This window comes from Chiloscyllium plagiosum, chromosome 33, assembly GCF_004010195.1.
Source record: "Chiloscyllium plagiosum isolate BGI_BamShark_2017 chromosome 33, ASM401019v2, whole genome shotgun sequence".
Classification (NCBI taxonomy): domain Eukaryota; kingdom Metazoa; phylum Chordata; class Chondrichthyes; order Orectolobiformes; family Hemiscylliidae; genus Chiloscyllium; species Chiloscyllium plagiosum.
Window position 1 is genome coordinate 3,831,382 of NC_057742.1, and position 27,509 is coordinate 3,858,890.

Genomic DNA, 27,509 nt, shown 5'->3' on the forward strand with positions numbered 1-27,509 from the left:
ACGCCATTTTGTCAGCTGTCGGTTGTTTGGTTTAGTTGTGGGTTGGTTGCTAAAAGTTTGTCTTTATTTCTATTGGGTTTGAAAAACGTATTTTTTTGTTGTTTTTGTTCGTATTTTCGTGTGTGTGTTCCTTTTGTTTGCGTTTGTTAAAATGAGTGACACGGAAGACTTGACTGATGAGGAGAGGGTGAGTAGAAATGGTGCAATGAAGAGTCTAGGTTTGCAGCGCAGCCGCTTGAGGATTTCACATTCTAGGGTTTCTTTGATCTCTTAAAATCTTATCCGTAAATAATTCCTATTTTATTCCAGACAAGGCCCTAGGTATGAAGTAGGTTTATTGTCATTGTATGACTATGGAGGCGCATATCTTAAAAATTACTATATACTCGCTTCATTTTTAAGAAGATGAATTAGCTTTTTTTCGAAAACAAAATTCATCTCTTTCCCCAATCCTCACTCCCTTTCGCTGCAATATTTTATTTCTAGCCTCAAATGAAAGCAGACGGTAGGTTTATTTATTATTGTCAGCCATCTTTGCAAGGTGCCTTTAATTCTGCTTTCAAGGCACCAACTTCTGTAATTTTTAGTTCCTAAGAAAGATTTTTTGAAGTTTTTTTGCAGTTTCCAGTGCTTGGGAGTTTAGGAACTCGGCTTGATGTTTGTCATTGCTGCCTTCCTGATGGCTAGTTTGATATTACTGTATCTGATTCAGATAAGAAATTTCTGATTTAGATTACAGATTTACATTGAGTTAGCTGATGTCAGTTAGGAGTTGGGTCACCCAAATTGGCCAAGGTACCCCAACCCTGAGGAAGGGTTATAACTGAAATATTGACTTCTCCACCTTCTGATATTGGCAGGCTTGCTGTGTTCTTTCAGCCTCCTTGTCTACCTTGGTAGATGACGTAGGTATGAGAACAGACAGCCAGAGTCTGATCTGATCCTGATGCCTGCCCAGTCATCCTGTTAGTGCAGATACATCACTAATGAGTGAATTTAATTGATGTTTTCACTGAATGCACTGCTTTTCAAGTAGTGTTGTGATTGTTTACTATTCCCTTTGTCATGTTATATTTTCTAGAGTGACACATTTGTGAAAGAGTATATTGTAGTTGTCTGTAATTCCCAGTAAAATGATATTTGGTGCTAATCCTTGTTTGAAATTATGGTTCTGTTATGGCTGTTTGGATAGGCTGGAAGTGTTGCATTTCTGAGGCTCCTATTGTGTTTAAAGAATTTTCAAGGATCAGGCTCGCAGGAAAGTAGTCTGACACAGAACAGGAGAAAAGAACTAAGAGACGAGTTTGCTAGAATGAGTACTTTATTCCCCGCAGCGTTGCCTCAACCAGGTCTCGTACTTACAACGGGTCTGGTTTATACTCACTCTACGTGTTACCGGAACTGGGAGCCGTCAGTTCTCGTAGAGCGGTTGCCAACAACCCACGCTCGGCGGTTAAACGTAACCCGGAGCAGACTCTACCGAACTGGGGACTTTCCCAGCTTATATACTCTTTCGAGATCTAAACATTCATGCGAACAACAGGGCAAGACTAAGCAACACCTTCCATTCCGGTAACATATTCATAATAAGCTTCACACATGTATTGGGACATAATTTTAACCCTTTCACCACATATTGTAACACACTTTTTAAATATTTTTTGGTTTTATTTGGAAAGTTCTCAGTGAAGACTGAGTGAACCACTGTCAGTCATACGTCCATTTATTGAAAGTTGGTTTGTTAGCATTGCCCTCGATTAGATAAGTCATAGCAATTATAAAAAAGTCTCCCAAGGTGGTGCATCTTATGATTTCTTTTCACGCTACAGGGTGTTAGTGAGCTATGTGAAGTAAAATATGTAGCCCAACATTTCTAACATAACTAGTTTGTTTCCTCCCCTGTGCTTTTTTCAGTATATTGTATTTAGGACTTCTAATTTTAAAATATCAAGATCAGTAATACATAATAGTGTAATATGCATAAGCTATAGCTTGCAAATCGTAGTTTATTACACTTCCATGTTGAGGACAGTGACTTATTTCATTTTCATGTTTGCTGCTTAAAAGTATTAAGGGAAATCTGCAAATGTGATTCTAAACCCTGCAGACCTGAAGTGACCTAGACCTGATCAGTTCTTTAAGTTAGCAACAAGGGAATTACAATTGGTACAATAGTCCTTGCTCCTGCCTGCCACCCAGCAACTGCCACTGGAAATGCACACGTCCACTGAAATTGAGATCTCCTTTTTTAGGAGAGTGACACTTTACAGTGAAAATAAAAATATTTTTAATTTTTAAAAACACTTCTAGTCATTTTTGTTTCATGAATTGTGTTGCTAATAAGGTCAACGGTTTGTGCCTGTCCCTATTTGCCTTTGCAAAAAAAATGGTGAGCTGCATTCTTGTACCATGGAATAGAATAGTTAAAAATGTTAAGGAGAAAACTACCAACTGGGACCCCAGCCCAAGAACCAATTATAGGACCAAGTTTGTGATGTGCTTTCATAGCACAGATGTTGGATTAAAATTGTTTTGATTACTTTTGTACTTCAAACTTAATGAACAATTGAAAAAAAATTAAACATTTCTAATCAAAACCAATTTGCAATGAAAATCAAGTTGCAGACATGTCATGAAACAGATGTAAAAAATACATACGTATAAACTTAAATAATGTTAGAAGACATTTTGTAGGATAATGGGATGAGTTAGAAGTTCCAAGTTTTATTCCCGAATACTTGTCCATGTGCTCAATCTTGTGATATTGAGCTATCTAAAAGAGGAGGATCATGTGATTCCTATTCTAGGATCTGAAAATTTATCAACACAAAATACTAATCTCTTATGCCATGGCATTTCCTGTTTCCTTTTTGAATTCTGACCTCCCAACTATCAATGGTACATTAGTACTTCAAAAAGGGTTAGTTGGTCTTATTTGAACAAAAGGTCTATTTAGTTTATCTCTGTGGCAGCCATAATCTTTTTGCCTAAACTTATAATGGTCTTTCCAGCTTGGTACCACCAGTTAGTGTTAACTTCCATTGAGTCATCATCGAGTGAACTGCCATATCTTAATCCATTTAACTGGTGCAGTCAACTGTTTTAGTTGTTCAACATTTTTATTCTTTCAAACCAATTTATAGGGTCCAACAATGCTTGTATAGGCTTTAGAGAAAGAATTTTATTATTTTATGCTGGATCAAAGCATTGAGGAAGAATATACAGTTTTTGGAGGGGTTCCAGAGGAAGTTTATAAACATGATCTTGGGGATGAGCTTGTCTTATAAGGAATGGTTGAGGGCTCTGGGTCTGTACTCAGTGGAGTTTAGAAGGATGAGATCAGTTTTTACTGAAACTCTCTCAAAATACTGGGAGGCCTTGATAAAGTGGAAATGATATTTTCACTAGTAAAAATCAAGACCAAGAACACAGCCTCAGTAAAGACACAACCTTTTAGTACTGAGATGAGAGGAATTTCTTCAGCCATTGGTGAATCTGTGGAACTCGTGGCCTGCAAAACTTTGTGGCAAATCATTCTGTACTTAAGACAGACATATAGGTTCTTGTTTAGTAATTGAATCAAAGGTTACAGGGAGAAGGCAGAAGAATGGGGTTGAGAAACATATTGGCCAGAATTGTATGCCAGAGGGCGCACAATGGGCTGAATGGCCTAATTCTGCTCCTATATCTATATAGTTAGGGAGTTCACAGAATATGTATGCATTGTATGTAGCTAGCTCAGATCTTCAGTGTTTTGTGCAAACATTTCCAGGAAGGCATCTTTGCTTTCATGAAGAACTATTGCAATCCAGATTGCTTGGATAGAATGAAAGTAACCATAAAAATAGATGTTTAACTTGTGTGAAATCTGCAATCTTAGATTACCATGTGCCTGCTGACCTTGTCCTTTTAGGTGGTAGATGGATATTGGAAGTTGCTGCCTAAGGAGTTTTGGTGAGTTGCTGCATAGATGGTTCATTCTGTAGTTATCGTGTGCCTGGGGTGAAGGGAGTGTGTTGAACATGATGCATTGTGCTCATCAACATAACCCTTAATTTAACGAGCAATTGAATTTTGACATCTATCAATAGAATCTCAGCTTTGAGGGAAGCTATCATGAGAATTTACTAGTGATATTTTTGAAAACTAAAGCACCTTCAATCTCTGAACAATGTGCTTAGAAATTTTGCCATTAAAGTCAACTATGCAGTTTCAAGTACGTTGTCACATGATTAACATTTTCAGATTTTGAAATTCCAGTTTTAAGCACTTGGGAGGCATCTCCTGAACTGTTTTCTCAGGAAGCTATTACAGGATAATCTGTAGATTTTAGGCCTTTTTTAAAAATTAAGTTTGATTTCAGATTATAGTAATTATATTTCAAATGAACAAGATGGATATCTGTATACATCACTGAAATGTAGTTATCAATACATAAGATCTAACAAAACTAATCATAAATGTTAGAATGTTCACAATATGCTGAGGTGCCTATACCACAGGTTTACAAAGCCTGGATGGACCATGATTAGAGTACATACTTGGAGGGATGGTATTGGTCTTCAAGCAATGGAACAAGAATGTAACTGGCTTAAATTTTGAAAAGCTCTAACATAAATCAGGCTTAAATTCTGAAATATAGGTTACAGGTGATTTGATTCAAATTAAGATTTTTAAAGGCATTGGTAGAGTCGATAGCAAGAAATATGTTATGCTGAGAGTCTAGGATAAGTGAATATAACCTTGAAATGAATGTCACACTTTTCAAGAGACCTTAAATAACATTTTCATCAAAGGTTGCAGAAGTGTGAAACATCTTCCCATAAACTGTAGATATGTACATCCCATAGATATAGTTTAAATAATAATTGAAATCCAAGGTGGATACATTATTGATAGCCAAAGGTTTTATGGGATGTGAAGCCAAAGCAATTAAGATATAGGTGAGCCTTAATCTTTGAACAGCAGAATAGTCCTTTGACTGATCTACTTCTGTCCCTGTCTTAATGCATTTTGATTTATTGAACATTGGGACTGGAGAGGCAAGACCTGGGACTGAAGCAGTGCTGAATAGAAATTATTATTGAAGTGCAGAGCCCTCTGTGAAATTGAGAAAAAGACCAGCTGACATAATCAACATGTTAAATGATTTTGGCATGGTTTCATAGTCATGAATGTCTACTGTGTATATTAACTCTTCTTGCATTGTTTTAGGTTTTACTTCTGGACTGTACCATTGAATCATATGAAAGAATGTAAAAGCTTGTTCCGAAGATAACCTATCTAATAGCATTACCAATCTTCCAAAGCCCTTATTGATTTTTGAGATATTCTAGTGTGTGAGAACACTGAGATTGATACACTAACAAAAATGCTATTCAAGAACACTAGTCAAATCCTAAACTATTTTTTTGTCAAGAAACAGTTTTGTAATTACCAATTATTTACACCTAAGTTATGCTGCTTAATTTTTCTTAAAGGAGCCAGTTAATTTATCCCACTAAATCAGGCGCCTCACTAACTGAGTGAATTAATTAACTTTTCTTGACAGTTGTCCAAAGTCTGAAAAAAACTCAGACTGACATTTGGTTATTCAGTGTAAAATAATAATTAGTGCTTAAAAGTAAACATTTTAAGTATATACGTAGTAGTTGGTAAAGGAGAGGTTGCAAAGACAGTTCACTTATCTCACAGTAAATCAATATTAACTGCTTTCCGATTAGGAAGTTGTGATTAGTGCTTAAGTTGATAGAAATCGGAGAAATGCATTTTGGTTTCGACTCATTAATTAGCTGGCAAAGTTAGAGCATTAAATAGTAAGCCTAATGACTAGATTATAAAGTCTCTGTTGTGGTTGCAATCTCATTAAGCTATATCTCATGAAGTGGTGACTACTTTTTTATGGGGAGTACAAAGTTAAAAATCTCACAACCACCTGATGAAGGAGCAGCGCTCCGAAAGCTAGTGCTTCTAATTAAACCTGTTGGACTATAACCTGGAGCTGTGATTTTTAACTTTGTACATCCCAGTCCAACACCAGCATCTCCAAATCACAAATCATTTTTGAGGAGATAGTGTTAGCCTCTTGAACAAAGTTAATCATGAACCCCCCCCCCCCCCCATCCTTAAAGTGACCACCCATTTCTTCTGGATCCTCTGCTCCTGGACAGATTCACTGGTGCTGGTACCTGGTTTTGGCTTTTTTGGTTTGACTTTGAAACCTGGATGTCTTGATGGTATGTGATTGTATTTAGCTGACAACTTAAAAATCTTCCCTTCCTGGGATCTTTTTCTGGAGATAATGTTTTGGATTTTACAGATCGCTTTCTGCATATACCAGGCAGAGAATCTGTGCACCTAACACACAATTTGACCTAACCTAACAATCACTGTAGTGTCAAAGCACCAACTTTGCAGAGAAATGTTAATTCTAATAATCAGTGATATTTTTGAGTTTGGCTCTCTGGTGTTACTTTCCTCAGCCTTGTTGACTTCCAAATCAAAAAACACCAGAATCTAACAATGCCAGATCAGTCATTTAACTACACCACATCCTCCTCCTCTCCCCTCCCCCCCCCCGCCCCAAACAGAGTCCTTTCTCTCAAAAGGATTAAATATGGGTTCAAAAGAGACCTAGTTTCTGCACCCCACCCCCCAGCCATTTTAGCATTAGCATTTTTCTTTCCTAAAATCACTGATTATTAACTCTTTGAGAACACTTGCAAGATTCTTAGAATTTCTCTTATAGTTGCATGATTGACTTGGTGCCACTGTTTCTAATTGATCAATTTAGAAGTGCTGTCCTAATCCTAAAGTGGTTGTCCTATTTTAAATTACCCATGTTTCAGTTTGAGAAATTGTGACAATGCAGAGATTTGTGATTATTAAAATCATGAACATTCCAGAGTGAGAAGTTCTTGGGACTTGTGATACAGAATAATACAGTAAAAGAGAATGCTGATCTCTATAGTCCCATATGCTGCCCTTGGTTCCCAATCAGTTTGTGTACGTAATGGGAAGTAAAAGCTGGTTTATTCCATTGTATTTTTTGATATTTTTCTTTGTGCTCATTCGGTTTGAGGCAGGGATGTTAGTATAGGGAAATAAAACCGTTTTCTCATAGTCACTCAAACAGCTTTTACTTTACAACTGTAGCAGTGTTGCAGAATGATTTTGCTTTGTCCTGGCAGTGAAATTATAATGTACATAGGAGTCTTGGTCAAATTTGACTTCAATGTGAAACAGTGCTACAGTTGTAGTGTAAGTGCAGTCTTGACCTCAATAAGAGTTTGAATTTTTAAAAAATTGTTGGAATGATTTAATTTCATAAAGAAGCCCTTAAAGCAGTAAGAGGAGGAGGCTATTAACATATCAGCTAGATGTTGAAATTAATCTTACATCAAATTAAAGGATAGTGTGATCATGTTACCCATTTGTAATGTATTCTGTAGGGTATTAAAACCTGTGGAAATAAAATGGATGATCAGTATGGTTCCTTAAATTTTTAGTTGCAGTGCTTCTTAAACAAAAGGTGTACTACACAGCTTTTGTTAAAGCCGCAAGTTACTTCACTAGAGTGCTTCATTTTGTCATGAGCCAAAAAACATCCATGCTATCCCTGATTTCTAGAAAATAAAAGTTAATTTGCTTATCCTTAGCCTAATAAACAATTCAAAAACCAAAATCATAAAAATTGACGGAGCAAGTTTAATGGGAAATTAAGATTTACACGTTTTAATCTGAACCCATATACCTCATCATGCTGAATATTCTTTTTCCATTAAGGTTAATATACATGAAGAAGGTGGAATAATGGAAGATAATCAAGATAATGACTATACACACAAGTATTGCAGATCAGTCAAATAAATTTGAAGCTGAAATGAGAGCGAAGAATGGTCAGATAGAAGAGCATGCATGGTGTAAGGCATTAAGTGGTTTGGAAGGTGAAGAATACTCGGTGTGAGAAAACTGAAAAATGAAGAATGAAGAAAAGAAAAAAAGTAAAAGCAAGTGAAGTAAATTTAAAAGAAGGTGTCTGGAGAAAAGATACCTAGGCCAAGTAATGTATATAGTCTATTTGTGTCTGTATGCTACAGTTGTAGTATAAATTGCATGCTAAAATTAATAATCAGATGGATTTGTAGAAAAAAATGGTACAAATGATTTTAGGGAAATTTTAACATTCTAGCTAGGTTAATTGGGGTTTGGGTTATTAGGGAGGTGGTTGAGGAGAAATTAAGTGTTGTAGTTGAGAATAAGATATTTGCCTGATTAGGCTGGAGTTGGAGTTTTACATGTTTTCTGCATGCTAATAAAATGTTCCAATGCTCTAGAATGGAAGGTCAACATCACGATCACGGAGCAGGAGTACAGCTGAACGTGCCAAGTCCAGAAGTCGATCTGAGTCTCGTTCTATATCAAGGGCATCAAACCTGTCAGGATCACGGACATCATTCTCTAGATCACGATCAAGGTCCAGGTCGCGGTGAGTGAAAGTGCAACAGAAGTACTTGTATACCTTTTAAGTGCGTATAATGAAAATTTCTGAATTAGTGTGAAGTTTACAATCTTAGAATTTGCATGTCTTTTAATTCAGTCTGTCATCTATCTAGGTGTAATGTTAAGCCTATATTTTTGCTACTGACCTTATAAAAGGCAGAATACATAGCAAGTTGACTATCACACTGGACAAATGGACTAGGGAATAAGGCACTTCCTGAGATTGAAATTGGCAAAGGGTGTGTGGTATTCTGCAAGGAATTTTGCTTCACTGTGTGGTTCATGTGTGGGATGAACTTCTGCAGGAAGTGCTGGATGCAGGTACAGTTACAATGTTAAGACATTTAGAAATGTACATGAGTAAGAAATGTTTGGAGGGATATGGGCCAATCGCAAGCAGTGGAACTGATTTAATTTTGAATTGTGATTGGCATGCACTGTTTGGACCAAAGGATCTGTTTCCTTGCTATATGATTCTAATGGTGGGAGAACGATTCATAATTCATATATACTATTTGAACTCTTAAATACAACTTAATTTCTGGGTGACTTCAAATAACAGGGTAATGTGAATTAGTCTTACCTTGCTCCTTTCTTCCTCTTCCACCTACCAAAGGAATGTCTTCACAACAAGATAGTGTTCAAGGTAGTAGACAAAAAACAGGAAGTAGGCAAAATTGGCCATGAGCCTGATCTTCTAACTAAGCTACATCAATCCACACTTCATACAAATCCCTAGATTTCTTTAGTATACAAAAATATCTAATCTCCAACTTGAATATACTCTTGTAATCTGTGGTAGAGAATGTCAAAAGTATTGAATCCTCTTGGATGGCAATTTCTTATCTGAGCCCAAGGGTGGGCAGTCCCATAAGATTTTAAACAAGTTATTTACTCCCCAGCTGTGGAAAACAAGATACTTGCATCTCTCTTTTCAAACCATTTAAGAATTTTGTATGCATCAGAGGTTTATCTATTCTGCCATTCAATTGAGTTGAGACTAGAATTTAAACTTAGATCTGTGAGGGAATGCTGTTGTCACCAATTTTCTCCACACCAGTTTATTTTCACTAAAATAAGATATTTAAGAATTTAAACCTTTAATGTAATTGTGTTTATTCATTTTCTTACACCCTTGATTTTATATTCAGTTGACATTTTTAATGCTTCAAATGTTGATTCGCTCTTTCCCTTGCCATTCTTTAGAAGGTCTAGATGATTAAGGTAAACATCCTTTCAATATCTTTCTGATAGTTAACATTCGACACGTGAACCTGAAGCCTGAGTCCCATCGGATATATCCGCCTGATGCTGTCCTTGGGTGACATGCAAACTAGTTTTCTTCATGATCAAAACCGGAGGGCAATTGTTGCACAATTACTGTTGCTCCACATTGAATCAGTTAACTTAGCTCAGATTCAAAACTGGAATCTTGTCCATTTAATTCAGTTGCACATATAGAAGCTTTCTGGCATTAGAAGAAAAACTGTTCTTAATCACTTTAAAGCCACCAATCTTGTTAATAACTTACTTTCCAAGCTTTCTTTTGATAACGTAATAAAAACAGCATGTTTTAAATCTGTTTTAAGCTTGTTTTAAAATGTATGATATTTCATTGTGAATTTTGATTCAAACTTAGTCTGTAGCAAATGCCTCCTGTTTAGGAACAGCGCTATGACTGTTTGTAGCTCCCAAACCACTAATTCACTGTACTGTGACTTGCACAACACATTACACAGATTAATAAATAGTACTCCACAGAAATAACCCCAACCAATCAGTGATTGTGTTCCATTTGCGCCCCCATTTGTCTTTCCTACTTAACTTGACGTGAGATTGACAGCCCTTGATGTTACGCCCTCATTTGACTAAGCATGGCATCGAGGAGACCTAGCAAAACCGGATTCTGGCTTAGTGGTGCTGGAAGAGCACAGCAGTTCAGGCAGCATCCAAGGAGCTTCGAATCTGGTTTCCAGCATCTGCAGTCATTGTTTTTACCTAGCAAAACTGGAACCAATGAGATTCATTGGGAAAACCCTCCACTGTTTAGTCATACCTGGCACGGTTGTGGAAGGTGGTTGTGGTTGTTGATCGGTCATCTCTGCTCCAGAGCAACTCTACAGGAGTTCCTCAGGATAGGTTCTGAGGCCGTCAATTTCAGCTACTTCATTATTAACCTTCCCTCTATTGTAAGGTCAAAAATGGGGATGTTCACTGAAGATTGTCTACTGTTCAGCACCAACTCTCAACTCAGGCACTGAACAGGAAACATTCAAGCTCCGTAAATGCCAGGTTATTACTGTGTCTCCAAGAAGAGACCATTTTAACTATCACTCCTTGACCTTCAATGGCGTTATCATCTTTAAATTCCCCACTATCAAGATGCTGCAAGTTACCGTTATCAGAACCTGAAAACACTATATAAATTCATTGGCAATAAGAGCAAGTCAGAGGCTAAAAATACTGCAGCAAGTAATTCTCACCCCCCCTCCCCCACCAATAAAAAATTCATGAGACCCTATCAACCATGTGCAAGGCACATGATAGTAGTGTGATGGAATGTTCCCCACTGGCCTGGAAAAGTGCAGTGCCAACAATACTTCAGCTTGACATCATTCAGGACAGAGCCCACTTGATCTCACCACATCCACACTCACCAGCAGCATTGAGTACTATTTACAAGATGCAGTGCAGAAATTTTTGCCAAAGATCCTTAGACTGCAAATTTAAAACTGATGACCGCTTCCATCTAAAAGGACATGGGCACAATACATGGAAACACCGCTACCTGTAAGTTCCCCTCTAAGACACTTGCTGTCTTAACTTGGAAATATATTGGCTTTTCCTTCACTTTACTGAGTGAAAATCCTGGAAGTCCCTCCTTAACAGCAATGTGGATCTACCTACAGTACACAGCAACAGTTCAAGACTGCTCAATACCACTTCAAGGGCATCTAGGGACAGGAGATAAATGCTGGTCAGCCAGATATGCCCAAATAAAATCTCTCGCTCTCTGGTCTGAGTTTCCAATAAATGCTTCTGTACTATTTGCCTAAACTGCAATCTGGTGATGAGTTGTACATTCTCTCTCTAAACCCAATATGTTCCTTGCTCAGTGCTGCATTACTTGTAGGGGCTAGATTAGTGTGGTGCTGGAAAAGCGGGCAGATCAGATGCTGCCTGACCTGCTGTGCTTTTCCAGCACCACTCTAATCTAGACTGATTTCCAGCATCTGCAGTCCTCACTTTTGCCTAGCTGCGTTACTTGTAGACTTATGTTGTAAGCTAATGAGGGAAACTCTTCAACCTCATTCTAGTTTACAATCACGAGCTGTCTGTGAAAATGAGGTCTATTCTTGCATTTAAAGTAAGAATTGCATTAATATAGTGTCTTGCACACAGCCTTGTTACTTTAATGCACTGTGTAGCCAATGCACTATCCTTAAGTGTAGTCACTACTATAATGTATGAAATAAATGTTAATCCATTATATAAGCAACTCTAATAGAACATCTATTATTTTAACAGGTCATGCTCTCGACGTCGCTCCAAATACTATTCAAGATCTAGATCTCACACTCGGTCCTACAGGAGGAGGCACAGGAGCCGATCCTACTCGCCTGTGTACAGACGGCGGCGAAGCAACAGCCATTCTCCTATATCGAGAAGACGACGTCATATTGGAAACAGGGTCAGTATATATTGTCACTGTTTTTAAACAATCTGTAAAGTGTAAATTGCAGGAAAGTTGCTGTTTAGAAATTCATTTCTCAACCAATAAACATGGATCTTGAGTGCTGCATCATTGTCTCTCAGCAACACAATTGTACAGGAGCAGGTTACAACAATATATTGTTGTAGGTTAGCAATTCAAGATCTCATTTATCTGTGGTCCTAACTATGTAGTTTGGACCTCCAACAGAATAAGAGAAATTCATTAGATCGCCTATCAATCAGGCTATATCTTGAGTCAGCTATAGGAGAAAATGTGGTCCCAGATCACTTATTCCTTAAGTCTCTACTTATACCTTTTTTAAGGAAAGACATAAGATACAAATTTTGACTTGTGGAGCCATGACCAGAAATAGAGCTGTATATCAGTGACCAGTCAGTGCCATGAAAGATGTGCAGCAAACCACAGTCCTTGACAATTTAAATGTCTTTCAGCTAGTTTTCTGCTGTAGTGCAAGACCTTTGACTTGGTTGGATATATAAATTTAGTGCTGTTCCGCTTTGACACTTTCATATGATTGTATTTTGCTGTTGATTAGTTTTTTAAAGCCAATTTGCACCATGTGTAGACTCTTAATGAATGGGACAGAAGCCTCTCTTTAATGTCTTCTAATGTTGATTCACCACAGATTACTGATAGGTGCACAAAGAGGGAGGGAGGTTAGTGAATTGAGATTCAAAATTCAAATTTGTGGCAAGGATTGTGCATATCCTTCCAAAGTTCCTAAAACTGAATTACTGGAATGAATGTTGGTACCCTTATTAGACCACTTGAGTAATGTGGCAAATACTTACTGATGTCTGATGGTAGAACATTGCTCCAGCAAGCACAATTCCTTTAGGAGTTGTAAGAATTGCAGGAGACTGTGAAAGAGAGAATTCCTTGCTTTTTCTATAGTGTTGTAAAACAGACTTGGGGGTTCCGGTACATAATTCTTTGAGATTTGTCATAGGGTGGTTAAGAAGGTGTTAACGCACTTGCTTTCATTGCTCAGACATTTCAGAATAGGAATTGGGATATCATGTTGAGCTTGTAAAGGACGCAGGTGAGGCCTCTTCCAGAGTACTGTGCAGTTCTAGTCACCATGTTATAGGAAGCATATTATGAAGACGGAGAGAGTTTCGAAAAAATCTACCAGAATGTTGCCAGGAATGGAAGGTTTGAGTGATGAAAATAGGCTGGATAGGCTGGGAGAAAGTGAGGACTGCAGATGCTGGAGACCAGGGTTGACAAGTGTGGTGCTGGAAAAGCGCAGCAGGCCAGGCAGCATCTGAGGCAGGAGAAAATCGATGTTTCGGGCATAAGCCCTTCAGGAATTAGGCTGGTGTGCCAAGCGGGCTGAGATAAAAGGTGGGGGGGGGGCAAGAGAGAATTTGGGGGAGGGGTGCTGGGAATACGATAGGTGGAAGGAGGTGAGGGTGATACCCCGGTGAGGGCGGAGAGGTCGGGAAGAAGATTGCAGGTGAAGAGGACGGTGCTGAATCTGGGGGTTGGGACTGAAATAAGGTTGGGGGAGGGAAATGAGGAAGCTGGAGAAATCTACACTCATCCCGTGTGGTTGGAGGGTTCCTAGGTGGAAGATGAGATGCTCTTCCTCCAGGCGTCATGTGGCCAGGGTCTGGCGATGGAGGAGGCCAAGGACCTGCGTGTCCTTGGCGGAGTAGAAGGGGGAGTTAGTGTTCAGCCACGGGGCGGTTGGGTTGGTTGGTGTGGGTGTCCCAGAGGTGTTCCCTGAAACGTTCCGCAAGTAGAGGAGACCACATCGGGTGCAGTGGATACAGTAAATGATGTGTGTGGTGGTGCAGGTGAATTTGAGATGGATATGGAAGGATCCATTGGGGCCTTGGAGGGAGGTGCGTGGAGAGGTATGGGCGCAAGTTTTTCACTTGCAGTTGCAGGGGAAGGTGCTGGGAGTGGGGGTGTGGACCTGACGAGGGAGTCGCGGAGGGAATGGTCTCTCCGGAACGCTGATAGGGGTGGGGTCTGTTTGGAGGTAGTGGAAATGACGGAGGATGATACGATGTATCCGGAGGTTGGTGGAAGGTGAGGACCAGTGGGGTTCTGTCCTGGTGGCGATTGGCGGGGCGGGGTTCAAGGTCGGAGGTGCGGGAAGTGGCAGAGATGCGGTGGAGAGCATCATCGACCACGTCGGAGGGAAAGTTGCAGTCTTTGAAGAAGGAGACCATTTGAGTTGTTCGGTAGTGGAGTTGGTCCTCCTGGGAGCAGATGCGGCGGAGGCGAAGGAATTGTGAATATGGGATGGCGTTTTTACAGGGGGCAGGGTGGGAGGAGGTGTAATCGAGGTAACAGTCGGTCGGTTTGTAGTAAATGTCTGTGTTGAGTCGGTCGCCCGATATAGAAATGTAGGGTGTAGGAAGGGGAGGGAGTAGTCTGAGATGGTCCAGGTAAATTTGAGGTTGGGGTGGAAGGTGTTAAAGTGGGTGAACTGTTCAACCTCGTGGGAGCATGAGGTAGCGGCAATACAATCATCGATGTAGCGGAGGAAAAGGTAGGGGTGGTGCCAGTGTAGCTGCGGAAGATGGACTGTTCCACATATCTGACGAAGAAACAGGCATAACTGGGGCCCATGGCTACTCCTTTGTTTTGGGAAGTGGGAGGATTGAAAGGAGAAGTTGAGTGAGGATCAGTTCAGTCAGTTGAAGGAGGGTGTCAGTGGAAGGGTACTGGTTGGGTCGGTGGGAGAGGAAGAAGTGGAGGGCTTGGGGGCCTTCGTGATGGCGGATGGAAGTGTATAGGAACTGGATGTCCATCGTGAAGATAAGGCATTGGGGGCTGGGGAAGTGAAAATCATGGAGGAGGTGGGTGGTGTCCCGAATGTAGGTGGAGAGTTCTTGGACTAAGGGTGACAGGACAGTGTTGAGGTATGCGGAAATGTTTTCGGATAGGCTGGGACCTTTTTCACTGGAGCATTGAAAATGAGAGGTGTCCTTTTAGAGGTTTAGAAAATCAATAGGGGCATAGATAAGGGGAATAACAAAGGCCTTTCCCTAAGATTTGGGGGTGGGGGAAATTCAAAACTAGGGCCTTTTTTAAGGTGAGTGGAACAAGATTTTAAAAGGACATGGGGAGCAACATTTTATACAGTGGTAAATGTGTAGAATGAACTGCCAGAGGAAGTGGTGGATGCAGGTACAGTTACAACGTCCAAAAGACAATTTGGATGAACTCATGAATAGGAAAGGGGTTTGGAAGGATATGGGCCAACTGCAGGCAGGTGGGTCTAGTTTAGTTTGGGAGCAAGGTTGGCATGGTTGGACCAAAGGGTCTCTTTCTGTGCTGCATGACTCTATTCAACAACTGTAGGTTTATCAAACTTATTCTTAAGCTGTTCTTTTCACTGCTTTGATTTTATTCATGAGCAATAATTTTGATTGTGGTTTAAAATTTAAAACCAGCTTCTGAAAAGAGACAACCTGATATAATGGAAAACAAACTCCAACTTAGGTGGAAGGTGCTTTCTGTTAATTTTACCATTGTGTACGCAATGATACGGATTATATTTTGGGTCAGGTATCTAAATTCAACCTTAATGTTAATGTGCCACATTGCAGATGAAACCAAAAGTCAGAGGCTTATTGTTCTGTAGATGGCCTTGTAGCTGAAAGGAGACGTGAATATCTCCAAGCTAGTAAACATTTCATTATCCACAATTTCAGATGCATTTACAGAGGGAGCATTTTATATTTTAAATGTTAATGTCATTATTCTCCCATGAAATGAAATCTGAATGCTGTAATTGATCTGTTGTTTTGGTTTCATTTCTAGAGCAATCCAAACCCTAATAATTGCCTAGGTGTGTTTGGCCTGAGCTTGTACACCACCGAACGGGAACTACGTGAAGTATTTTCCCGATATGGACCACTTGCTGGAATCAATGTTGTCTATGATCAACGGACAGGAAGATCAAGAGGATTTGCTTTTGTCTACTTTGAAAATGTTGAAGACTCTAAAGAAGTATGTTTGAATAACAGTCTGTTGTACCCATTAGGGGAAATCTGTGTTTTTGTTACCACTGTTCAGTCAGAAATAACAAATTCTTGCTTTGCTGACAATCCAATCTGACATGTAATTTCTGTCCTAAATGCAGTCCCATCAGAAAGTTAAATATGTTGCCTTTCCCTTGGTTTTGCTGTGAATAGGATAGTTAAATCTGGTACACAATTGATAACCTTGAAAGAGCAATAAATATCAGATCTATTGCTACAATTTGTTTACAACCTCGAGGTAAACCAACTTGTATATTTAACAATTAGTCAAAACTTCCTTTTCCTGTTTTTCTACTTTCCACAAATAATTTAAAATAGGATAACATCAAGTAACTGGCGCTCCAGTATATGGAAATCTTGCTGTGACGGAGATTAATTGGTAGCAGAACTATTTTTAAGAAAAAAAATTTTAAGTATTCCACTTTTTCCGTCCTTTGCTTAAGACATGCTTGAAGTACATTTCCACTGGTGACTACAGTTCTTCACCCAAGTGACTTCTCCCTGTCTTAAACAAAGATTTAGTTGGGTTATAGTGTGCCACAGCTGAACCTCAGTGGAACACTACTCCCTATAATTTGAGTCCATTGGTACCACACGGTTCTTTTTAAAGGTAAGTGCACACTTATGTACACATGTATCTTAAAGGGAATATCGGTTGTGTGCAACGTATTTGTTGTGCAAATCAGTATATTAGATTGTTGTGTGGCCATAAACTCATCCAGCTTAATGGGAGCTTTGCCCTTCAGGCTAACTATAGTGGTTCTGTCTGTGACAGAAGTGACTTTGAAATGATAATTTTAATGGTAGTCTTCGTAATGTATTTAAGTTTGCTAATACAAATCTAGATGGAAAAGTAAGCCATGGAGAGGACACATGATGTAAAGAGGTTGTGGGTAGCGAGGTGGATAATGGATTATGATATAGGGGAAGGGTGAGGTTATTCACTTTGGTTGTAATATGAAAGTGGATTTTTTCTGAAGATGTGAAACTTCTACATGATCAAAGAGACTTGGGTTACTCATGCAAGATATGCAGAAAGTTAGCATTCAGCTACAGCAAGTAATTAGGAAGGTGAGGAATTAAGCCTTTATAATTTGGTACAGCGCTAAGTAATATCCTTGCCTGGCTGAACATCATGTAAGTTGTACAGCCACTTAGTCAAAAATTACTAAAGTTATTTATTCAGAACCTTTTTTTGGCATTGATCAACCACAGCTTTCCCTAACTAACCTCTTACTGTGTTTATAAAGGACTTTTTGAATTTGCTACTGATCTGTTGCCTTTTTTGTCCTTCCTTTAGATCTTTTGTTTACTTCCAAGATATCCTAGTTCTCTTTTATTGACAGATCTTTCCAGTAGAAAACGAATTTCATTCCTGAAATAGACAATAAACGAGCTAAAATAGGAAATTGGAGATTGGTATCAGCAACGAAAGTGTGTTGGAGATATTTGAGACCAAACTTTAACAATCCAAATTTGATATGTTATTCATTTTCCAAGAAAAGAGGAGGAAAAATTGGAACTACAGACTAGTTTGCTTGACAGTGATTGTTGGGAAAAGCTGGAATCTTCTGTTAATGCGAGGATTAGATGAGGTAATCTTGGTAATGCATTTAGAAAAGCATAGTATGACTAAAACAAGTCAACATTAACTAAAGGAAAATCCTGCTTGACAAACTTGAAGTTTTTTTCAGGTTGTAACAAGTGAAAAGGAGAAATCAACAGATGTAATGTACTTAGAATTTCAAAAGGCATTCATTAGGGTCCCGCAGAAGGTTAATAGGCAAGATGAAGATTCATGGAGTTGGAGATGATACACTGGCAAGGATGGACAATTGTTCAGTGAACAAAGTGTGGGCATGAAATGTGCAAGATCCTAATGGAGTGTCACGGGGCAGAATGTGGTAGACATGGCACAAAAGCAGCTAAGAGGCAAATCATTTAGGACTGCGATGAGGAGAAATTTTTTCATCCTAAGGGTTGTGAATCTTGGAAATTTTGACTTGTAGGATTATGCAGTCTCTATCACTAAATGCATTTAAGGGCGGGCTAGTCATATTTGTGGTCTCTAATCATGGGAAATGGGGAGTGGGCAAAAAAAGAGACATTAAAACCCAAGATCAGCCAGTTTTATATTGAATGGCAAAGCATGCTGATTGGGCTGTATGATCTACTTTTTTTCTTTCTGCTGTTAACCATGTATTAAGCTTCCTTTTATCTTATTTTGAGTTCTGTCTTCAGTCATTCAAGAAGCTCTAGATGTGGTTGCCCTTTCTTTCTACTTTTTGGAATGTCTCAGGAAAAATGGAAATGCAGAGCCTTGGTAGGAAAGTCAGAATTGCAGTCTGTCTTTAGTGAGGGGCTGGGAAGTATTCAACTTAAAAGGCACTTGGATGTCTTTGTTAACATGTTACTGAAAGTTTAGTGTAGGTAAGCAATTAAGGCAATGGCAGGTTGGCCTTAAGAGGGTTTGAGTAAAGAAGATATCTCTAATTATAGAATCTGAGAGCCCATGCTTGGAGTATAGTGGGTAGTTTTGGTCATAAGGAAAGATATAAATGCCATAGAGTGCAATGAAGGTTTATCAAACACTTTTTGGGATGGAGCATTCTTCTGAGGAAAGGTTTACTTTTGACAGTTTATATTAGGATAATTGAAGACTGTCTCATTACTCTGTAGTTCACGCAACTTCTCATAATTTGTTTGCAAGTTTGCTGCACTATCTAGATAACTCAGTAATATGTCAAACAGCTCCTCTAGTCCTTAATTCAAACTACAGACCGTCTTTTGCCCTTCAACTACATCAGTGATGTTTGTCCTTTAGCGTCATGGTTGTTTCATGGAATAGTATATATCGATTTTAGAAAAAGTGATACTCATTTGAATGTGCAAAATTCTTCTAGGAATCAACAGAGTGGATATAGAAAGGATGCTTCCCTAGCTGGGAGATATGGAGCCAGAGATGCAGTCTCAATACATTTTGAATTAAGATGAGAAATGTCTTCTCTGGATGATAGATCTATGAAGTCCTCTCTGTAGGGCTGTAGAAATTCTGTTGGGTTTGTTCAAGATTGAGACCGATTTCTATAAAAAGCATCAAGGAATACTGGGATAGTGCAGGAAAATGATGTTGAAGTAGAAATACAGCAGCATCTCATTGAATGGAGGTTTGGGCTTAAAGGGCTGAAGGCTTACTATATTTCTTACATTTAATTATGTCTATTCTGTGCCCACATCTTTTCAAAGGTCTCCATTATTCAGTTAGTTTTGCTTACTGATTTTTGGTTCAAAGGTTGGCTCTTGACTGGTAAAGACTTCTTACACTTGATTGCACAATATATTATGCTAAATGTCCTAAACCTGATAGTACAATCACTTTTCCAAATGTTATCCCATCCAACATTCCATTTGTGTCCCACTTTATTCACCAGAGCTAGATCTGACACAGCTCCCTGAATTAGAGCTTGAAATACAAGACCAAGAAGTTATGTATGCATTTAATTTCCTCTGTGCTCTTTACATTGTTACTTTTGGCAGTTTATATTAGGATAATTGAAGATTGTCTCGCTACTCATAGTTATTACATCTTTCATAATTAGGTGACCAATACATCAAACAGCTTCTCTATTTCTTAATTCGAACCACAAACTGTCTTGCCTTTGGCCCTTCAGCTGTTTTAGTGATGTTTGTCCTCTTGTGTTGTGATTGTTTCATGTAGCAAAGTTGCCAATCCCCCCCCCCCCCCATCTTTTCAGAACTTTGAAAACATAGATGTTATGCTATATTTAAGCCAGGTCATAAATGGCAAAATCATTATGCCTAAATATGCCCAGATATAATTGGGGATGTGCATTTAAGATGAGGGGGAAGTTCAAAATATGCAAGGTGTGGAGGGATATAGACCAACAGCGGACAGAAGGGATTAGTTTAATTTAGCATCACGTTCTGCAAACTTCATGGGCCGAAGGGCTTGTTCCTGTGCTGTGCTACTATGTTCTATGTTTACTGTTGAGTCAATTCCTGAAATTATGGTGAAACTCATTAAAAGGTTAATTTAAAATGCCGTAATTTGATTTTGAGCAGTTTAATAAATTAAAAATTTTGCAGCATTGCACTCTTGCTGACCTAGGTGAGGAAACTCTATAAGGTTGATTGTTTTAACATTAGATTTAATAATACAAAGATGCTAAATGTAGGCATCATAAAAGCAGCTTGTAGCAAGTTGGGTCTGTAATGTACAACAGTCGGATTAGAGTAAGTACATTTTGAATGCCCAACCTTCATGAAATACTGAACACCGATTAAATAGGCTTTTATTCTCAAACTAAAAGCTGGGGGCTAACTATTTGTTGTAGCAGGTTCTACGTCAATGTTACCTGCCTGGCCAAACAGGAAGGCCTAAAAATGGTGTGAAGTGCAAATGTTCCTCCATCGCGCATAGGTAAATGTTTAACCCTGTCGAATTAATGCAACGGCCTGGAATATACTTCCCATTTAGGCAAAAACAGCCTTGCAAACGGTTTGTAAAGAATTTGAAATTGATGCGATTGGTCCAAGCTTTTAAATATTTGTCATAACCGTTGCAAATCTAGTACACGTGATCGCCGGAGCGAGAGTCTGATTGGAGGGAGGTTCGCCTGGATTGTTGCAAAGTGGAGCTTTGATTGGATAGCGTGGCTGAATTTTATTTGTTAGTGGTGCGCGTGCAGCTCTTTGTAACCATTCCAGATCGCGGCGGATGCTTGGGCTGAGGTGGCGTGGCTCGCCCTCTAGAGAGGACAAACAGCAAAGCACTGACCGAGCATCTCACAATAGCTAGATAGCTATCTGTTGCACATGTTGAGTGTCGATTGAGTTTTTCTGTAAGGTGTTGTCCAGTTCTCCTCGAGTCTTCGTGCTTTAAATTTCACATATGAGCAGCAGTTGGCTTCATAAACTCTTAACCAAGTTTGGAATTTGTTAATATAAAATACAAATTGCACCTAGAGTAGTTGGTCTGTGGGGTGGAGGGAGTGAATTGCGGCAATTTGCACTTGTGCAATGACGCGTAACTAATTTGCTGAGATTATCAACCTTTTTTATAACCGGACAAAGATGAATCGTTTTCAAGCGAAGACAGGAAAGAAACAAGCGGAAACCGAGAAGCAAGTAGCAGGCCATGTGGTTTTAGAGGAAAGCATTGAAAGGCGAGTTTTGGTTTTTTAAAAATCTGGTTCTGAAAAGGACCCAGATTTTCATCAAGTTACGTATATAGCAGGTCTTTCCCTTTGATAAGGGACAAATAGGTGTTAAGATTTTGGTAGATTCACTTTTTTAAATGTCACCATCTTATTGGAAAATATTGATCGAGATATTTGATGTCAGAAGAAAATATCCACGTAAACAAAAAGTAGTGGTTTATTTTTCTGGTGTCTGATTTTGGAACATTGTAGTTGGCAACATTTTCAGCATTTCCGTTTTTTAACTCTTTGTGGATAGATTGCTAAACCGTTTCAATCCGACTGATGGCAATCGAGACTTCCATATCTAATCAGAAGTATATATTTAGGTGACTGGATGATTTCTTAAATGTGAGACCAGCATTTTAAAGTTCAAACTCAGTAAACCTTCTAATACAGTAGGTAAAATATAAAATTCCAGATTAGACTCGGTCTGCTGTACTGCTTGTTTTGCATAATTTGAAATTGCTTATTTTTGGAAGTAGAGGTAGACCTCCGTGATCAGCCTTTTTGTAATGTAAGTGGTATTTGAAACTCCAGCCTGGTTTGCATTAATTTCTGATGTGTAAACAATAAACTTTAAAGTTGCTGAATGTATTTTATTTCTCCCACCTCTTCTCCACCCTTTCCCTTAATTTTTATGGGAAAGAGCAGTCTGGTTTAATTAAACTGTTCCTGGTTTTTCACTTCGAGTAAATAAATGACCTTATTCTTAAATTTCCATTTTGTGAAGTCCCTTTGTGTCAATATAGTTCAGCAAATTTTATATTTTACAACTGGACTAATAGTGAAACTGAAGTCTGTTTTGTGTATAAAAAATATTATTTGGGCCATTGTAGCTCATGTAAGTTTGATAGCTTTCTAAAGTGAAATTGTTATTTTACTTTTGCACTTCATCTGTGCTTTAAACATTTTGTTTATTGTTCATCCTAACTGATTAGAAATATATTAGCTGCAGATCAGTTGCATTCACAGCGCCCTATCTATACTACCATATGCAGTTGCAGTTCTCTGACAAGATAATTTGAGTGTGGTGCTAAAAAGACAGGTCAGGCAGCATCTGAGGAACAGGAGAATCGACGTTTCGGGCATAAACCCTTCAGGAATGAAGATAATTTGCCAGTTCAGAATATCACTCCCAGTAGTTAAAATGCAAAATTAGAGATTCTACACACTATTGAATTGACTGCAAATAAATGTGTGAATTGGCCAGCCTGAGCATTTTTTAATTGGATGTGACAGCAGTGAAGTTAAGCCATGTGGGCATCAGTTTCAAGTATAGTACTAGGAAAGCATTTCACATGCACATTTATTTCTATTCATATTGCCTTATAAACACATCGTAATCTAAAGCTCAAGACAAATTATCTTTGCGGAAGTTATAAATATTTCATTTAGTTGGAATTTACACTTTTTGCAAGCCACAAATAATGGCATTCAGTTGTTTTTTTTCCCCTTCAGGCAAAAGAACGTGCTAATGGAATGGAGCTTGATGGCCGACGCATTAGGGTAGATTACTCCATTACAAAAAGACCCCACACTCCAACTCCAGGGATCTACATGGGCAGGCCAACAACGTGAGCTCAGTTTTTCATAAAATATATTTTTGCACAGTACTTTTCTTATTTTGCATTTATTGAATTGGGTATGTGCCCCCATTTTTTGACATTTTTCAGCAGTGTTGGTTCTTCTCATTACAATGACTATTACAGTGACCGATATGATGATCGGGATTACAGCTACAGGTAATGTTTGATTATATTGGATTTGGTTATTTCATGGATAGTACCACAAATTTTTAACTATTCTGACTGACCTTTCTACTGCATCCACCTAAATTCCCTTTCTCAGTTGATTCCCTTACCATCTTTAAAAATCTGTCTCTTTGCCAATACTTTTGACAGCAATCTCCCAACCCTTCTAATTAACTGATTCCTAGTACCCAACAATTTATCTCATCAGTAAAGATCCACATTGAAAGTGCTGTTTATATGCATGTTCAAGCAAATATTGATTTGAAGGGAATGTGGGAATTGGACTGCTATATTGTCCAACTGTCAACTATTTTTGACTTCTCTGTCTGGACTGTAATTCTCATGCTATTCCTCCCAATCTTCTAGCCTCTATTCTCAGCAAATCAAAACCTTTATGGGCAGCAGCGTTTAGAATTTAATCCTTTGCTACAATCCTGCTTTCTGTTCTTGTGCTTTCTACCATTCTTTCTTTAAAACTGTCCTCAAAGCTAACTCTTTAACAAAGCATTTTAGACATCTATATAATTATCTACCTCTGATTTGAACAAATGTTGGTTATTGTACTTTAAAACATTAGCCACACTTTTTACCACACCCTGTACTTTGGAAATTGTCACTGACCTGTATTGCTTTTGATCTGCAATATCTCAATTTGAAAGTTTTCATACTTCATGGCACTCTTCCTTTAGCTTTGAAATTCTGCTGGAGCACTTGTTTGGTGTCTAATTTGTTCTCTTTTATTACCCCACCATGAGAAGCAGTGTCTTTGGCTCTGAGGCTCCACAGTCCAGAAATTCCCATCCTGCAAATTCTTCCCTGTTTCCTTTAAATGCCTCATGTAACAGCTCTTATCAATTCTTTGACCCTCTCCTAATTTCTCTTTATTTGGATTGATTGCTGTTTTAGTTTGGTACAATAGAATCTGGGCCTGAATCTGCATTAAAAGCAAGCATCTTATAAATGCAAGTTGAAGTTGCTCATGGTGGCTTATTCTTTCAAAAAGAACTTTAATGCAATATGATACCATGTATGTTGGTTTTAACCTTGTGATAATTAAGTGAACTTCTGGGTGCATGTTAAATTATGCACACAAACCTTCACACACCTTTGCACTATTTTAACTTGGAAATAAGTACTTAACTGCAATCAAATCAGGCCTGTGGATGTTCTTTGTAATTGCTGAATTATCCTGTATGAAAAAAGTCACATGCACACCATTAAAGATCATTTAGCATAATTGTATTGTCACTATGCAGTAATTAATATCTTTAAACTTTGAGCTAAAATGGATGTGGGTAGTTTTGTTTGAAGCTTTGCTGTCTTTTGCATTTGGTATGTATGAAATTGTGCTGATCATAATTAAATTCCTAGCTGTATTTTAGGTTTCTTATAATGTTTGCATCTTTCCTAGGAAACGTTCTCCTTCACCCTATTACAGAAGATACAGATCTCGATCTCGTTCTTACACACCCCGTAAGTGTTGCCACCTATGATTTCTTCCTACCTTAAGTTGTTTTCTAATCCACAGATTTTGATGTCATGTTTATTTTATTTTTGCAGGTCGCTACTGATGGCACTTACCAAGTATTTCCTACCAGTTTAAGATGGATGGGAACTTTTTCAAACCTACAGGGAGTTTTTTAAACTGAAATGAGAATTATTGGGCATTGTAGTGCTTTTTTAAAACACTTTTTAATTATTTTAAGCAAAGCCCTATAATCCGAAGTAGTCTCTCGTTTTAAGATTTAGTTTTCTGATGCCTCACTGAATTGTTTTGCTTTCATGGTGAGTGGGAGTCTGTCTTTTTAATGGGAGACCTACAGCAGTATTGTGTTGCGTTAAATGTTATTGCAGTCATATAATTTTTGGTACCTATGTACTTTGGGATATTAAGCAAGGTGTCATGACTTTTTGTGCACATTGTTTAATTTGGCATACTTTATAAGGAAAGATTCAGTTGTAAAGCTGCTTTATGGAAGAAGTAATGACATGCAATAAATGTCTTAGACACAGAATGTATGACCTGATTTCCTTATGCTGAATAGGTGGCTGTGGTGTTGCAGCTTGCTGAAAGTGCCAGTATGGCATTTGTGCAAGACAAACCTGTCATGCAATCTTCATACCATTCGCTGTTCAGTTGATCAACAGTGGACAGAATGGAGAGGAGTTATCATAATGTGTTGAAATATTTTGTATAAATTTCAAATGTCTAATCCAAAATGTCTGGCTGCACCTCCCCAACCCTTCACCGGTCTGTAGTTTTTGTCCAAATAGCTGAGTGCCTTAGACCAAGAAGGTCCCAGAGTAAATATCTTCTGTAGACTTGAGCTGGGGTGAAAATTTAAATAACTCCTTAATGTCACTAGTTTAAAGGTTGTGTGGTAATGGGATGGGAAATCTGCAAAAGACTTTCCTCCTGTCTATCCAGCATCCTCAGCTGGAGTCTCTGGTGTTGAGGTTTGGGATGAAAGGAACCGGACTTGGATGAATTTGTAATAACCCACCTGTCAATGGCAACTTGGGAAAGCATTGGGTATCTGTCATGGAGAAGAAGGGAAAGAATTAGCAAGAGCTGCAAATGAAACTGCATGATTAAATGATTTCATACAGTATTGAAAAAGAATGGGAAAATTAAGCAATCATTTATTTTGACTTTAAATGTAAGAATCGAATGTTTGAGACAAATCATTAGATGTAGATTGGTGATATAGAATAAAAATTTAAGGCTCTGACATTGCTTGCTTGAAAAGATATTTTAAAATACTTAAGGTACTATACATTACCTGTTAAGATGATTCCACTTTTGGAAGTATCCAAAATTTGACGTCTCATTCATAAATCCAAGGAAGGAATTATGAAGCTGCTTGCTTAGTGGATAATATGTGAAACTTACTACCACACAGCAGTCAAGTGATTGACAAAAGTACTTTTTAAAAGGGAGCTAGATAAGTATAAATGTGATATGGTAGTAGGGGAAATGTCATGTGAAGTATGAATGAATGCTGTAGGCCATTTAGATCAAATTGTTTTTATTTTGTACATGTTTTTAAAAACTTGACATTTACTCCTGTGGATCTAATAAGAAAAAAAACATTGAAAAGCTTTAATTTGGCAACCCAAGTCCAATATTTTTTATCAGAAGATGTGACTGTCACTTTGTTTAGAATGCAAACTTTTAGTGTTAATGTTATCTGTCACCAACATGGCATGTGACATTTATAAGGTGATTGTTGACTTCTGTCCAAAAGTCATAATGTGTATTACTTTACCTGTATGTGCTGATCTTTAAGACATGAAGATCAGATGAATTTATAGGCATGTTTTGATCTACAGTGCGTTAAAACTTTGGCTCAAGAAATCCACTGACACAAGCTAACCTACTCAATAAGAGTCTGCAGCTTAGGACAACTGAAAAGTATGATTTCATGAATGATTGAAGTGTATAATTGTTACTAATGTTTTTCACCTTTTTAAATAACCTATTTGTACTGTGCTATGAACAGATTCTTTGCCAGGGTTCAATTTTCTTCCTCTGTCCTGGTTGGAAAGTATGTGTCTCTTAATGATTTGTAAAACTAAAGCTGAAATTATGGAACATGCAGTTGTGAATTCACGGTGCCTTAATCGTACAAAATAGTCTCTATTTAACAATACAAATATGCTGACACACTTAATAGTTGGACACCCATTTGTAGGTTAGGTGAGGTCATGATTGGACTCACCCATGTTTATTGTAGGGTAGACTGCCCAAGGAACATGAAAGAACACAGGCAAAGAATGGGAGGGCCCCTTATATGATCATGACCAGCATGAATTGATGTCTAAGATGAAAGTTGACTGTCCCAGTTGCAGTTTTTGATTAAATTACATTTGTATTATAAGACCAAGCTCCAACTACTGTAATCATGCACTGGCATTCAATGGAAGCTTTATTCTGAAGTTCTGAAGAATTCTACCATATAACTGGCTCAAATGGAACAGGATCCAAATTAATTGTTCCTTTAATTTTTCTGAAGCTATTATGCATTTGTTTGAGTTTGAACCTCTATGTTCATTTATACTGTGCAATGCACCGCTAAACTATGGTGGGAAGGACTTGATAAAGGACTGATCCTTCATGCGTGCTGCTAATCTATTGTGGGAATGCTGTTTATGAAGCATTTATATGGTTGAAATGTGAATATCTCAAATGAGAAACAGTGGACAGACAATTAGGTCTATAGAGATATACAGCATGGAAACAGACCCTTTGGTCAACCCATCCATGCCGATCAGATATACTAATCCAATCCCA

The 27,509-nt window shown here is 38.3% G+C and overlaps 1 protein-coding gene across 4 annotated transcripts; it reads left to right on the forward strand.

The window, feature by feature from the left end:
• LOC122539758 (transformer-2 protein homolog alpha-like) lies at positions 1-27,509 on the forward strand. Of its 4 annotated transcripts, none has more exons than XM_043674798.1 (8): positions 1-187; positions 8,337-8,488; positions 12,031-12,193; positions 16,022-16,210; positions 22,923-23,038; positions 23,138-23,206; positions 24,627-24,688; positions 24,776-27,509. In XM_043674798.1, the coding sequence occupies exons 1-8, from the start codon at positions 152-154 to the stop codon at positions 24,784-24,786; spliced, it is 798 nt and encodes a 265-aa protein (XP_043530733.1). In that variant the 5' UTR covers positions 1-151; the 3' UTR covers positions 24,787-27,509. The 4 variants fall into 4 exon arrangements, with proteins under 4 accessions (XP_043530733.1, XP_043530734.1, XP_043530735.1 ...); XM_043674799.1 differs by having other exon boundaries at positions 23,141-23,206; XM_043674800.1 differs by having other exon boundaries at positions 23,174-23,206.

Coding starts and splice junctions, on each gene's coding strand:
- LOC122539758 (XM_043674798.1), top strand. CDS start 152: ATGAGTGACACGGAAGACTTGACTGATGAGGAGAGG. Junction 8,489..12,030: donor CGATCAAGGTCCAGGTCGCG/GTGAGTGAAAGT, acceptor TTATTTTAACAG/GTCATGCTCTCGACGTCGCT. Junction 23,039..23,137: donor TACATGGGCAGGCCAACAAC/GTGAGCTCAGTT, acceptor GACATTTTTCAG/CAGTGTTGGTTCTTCTCATT.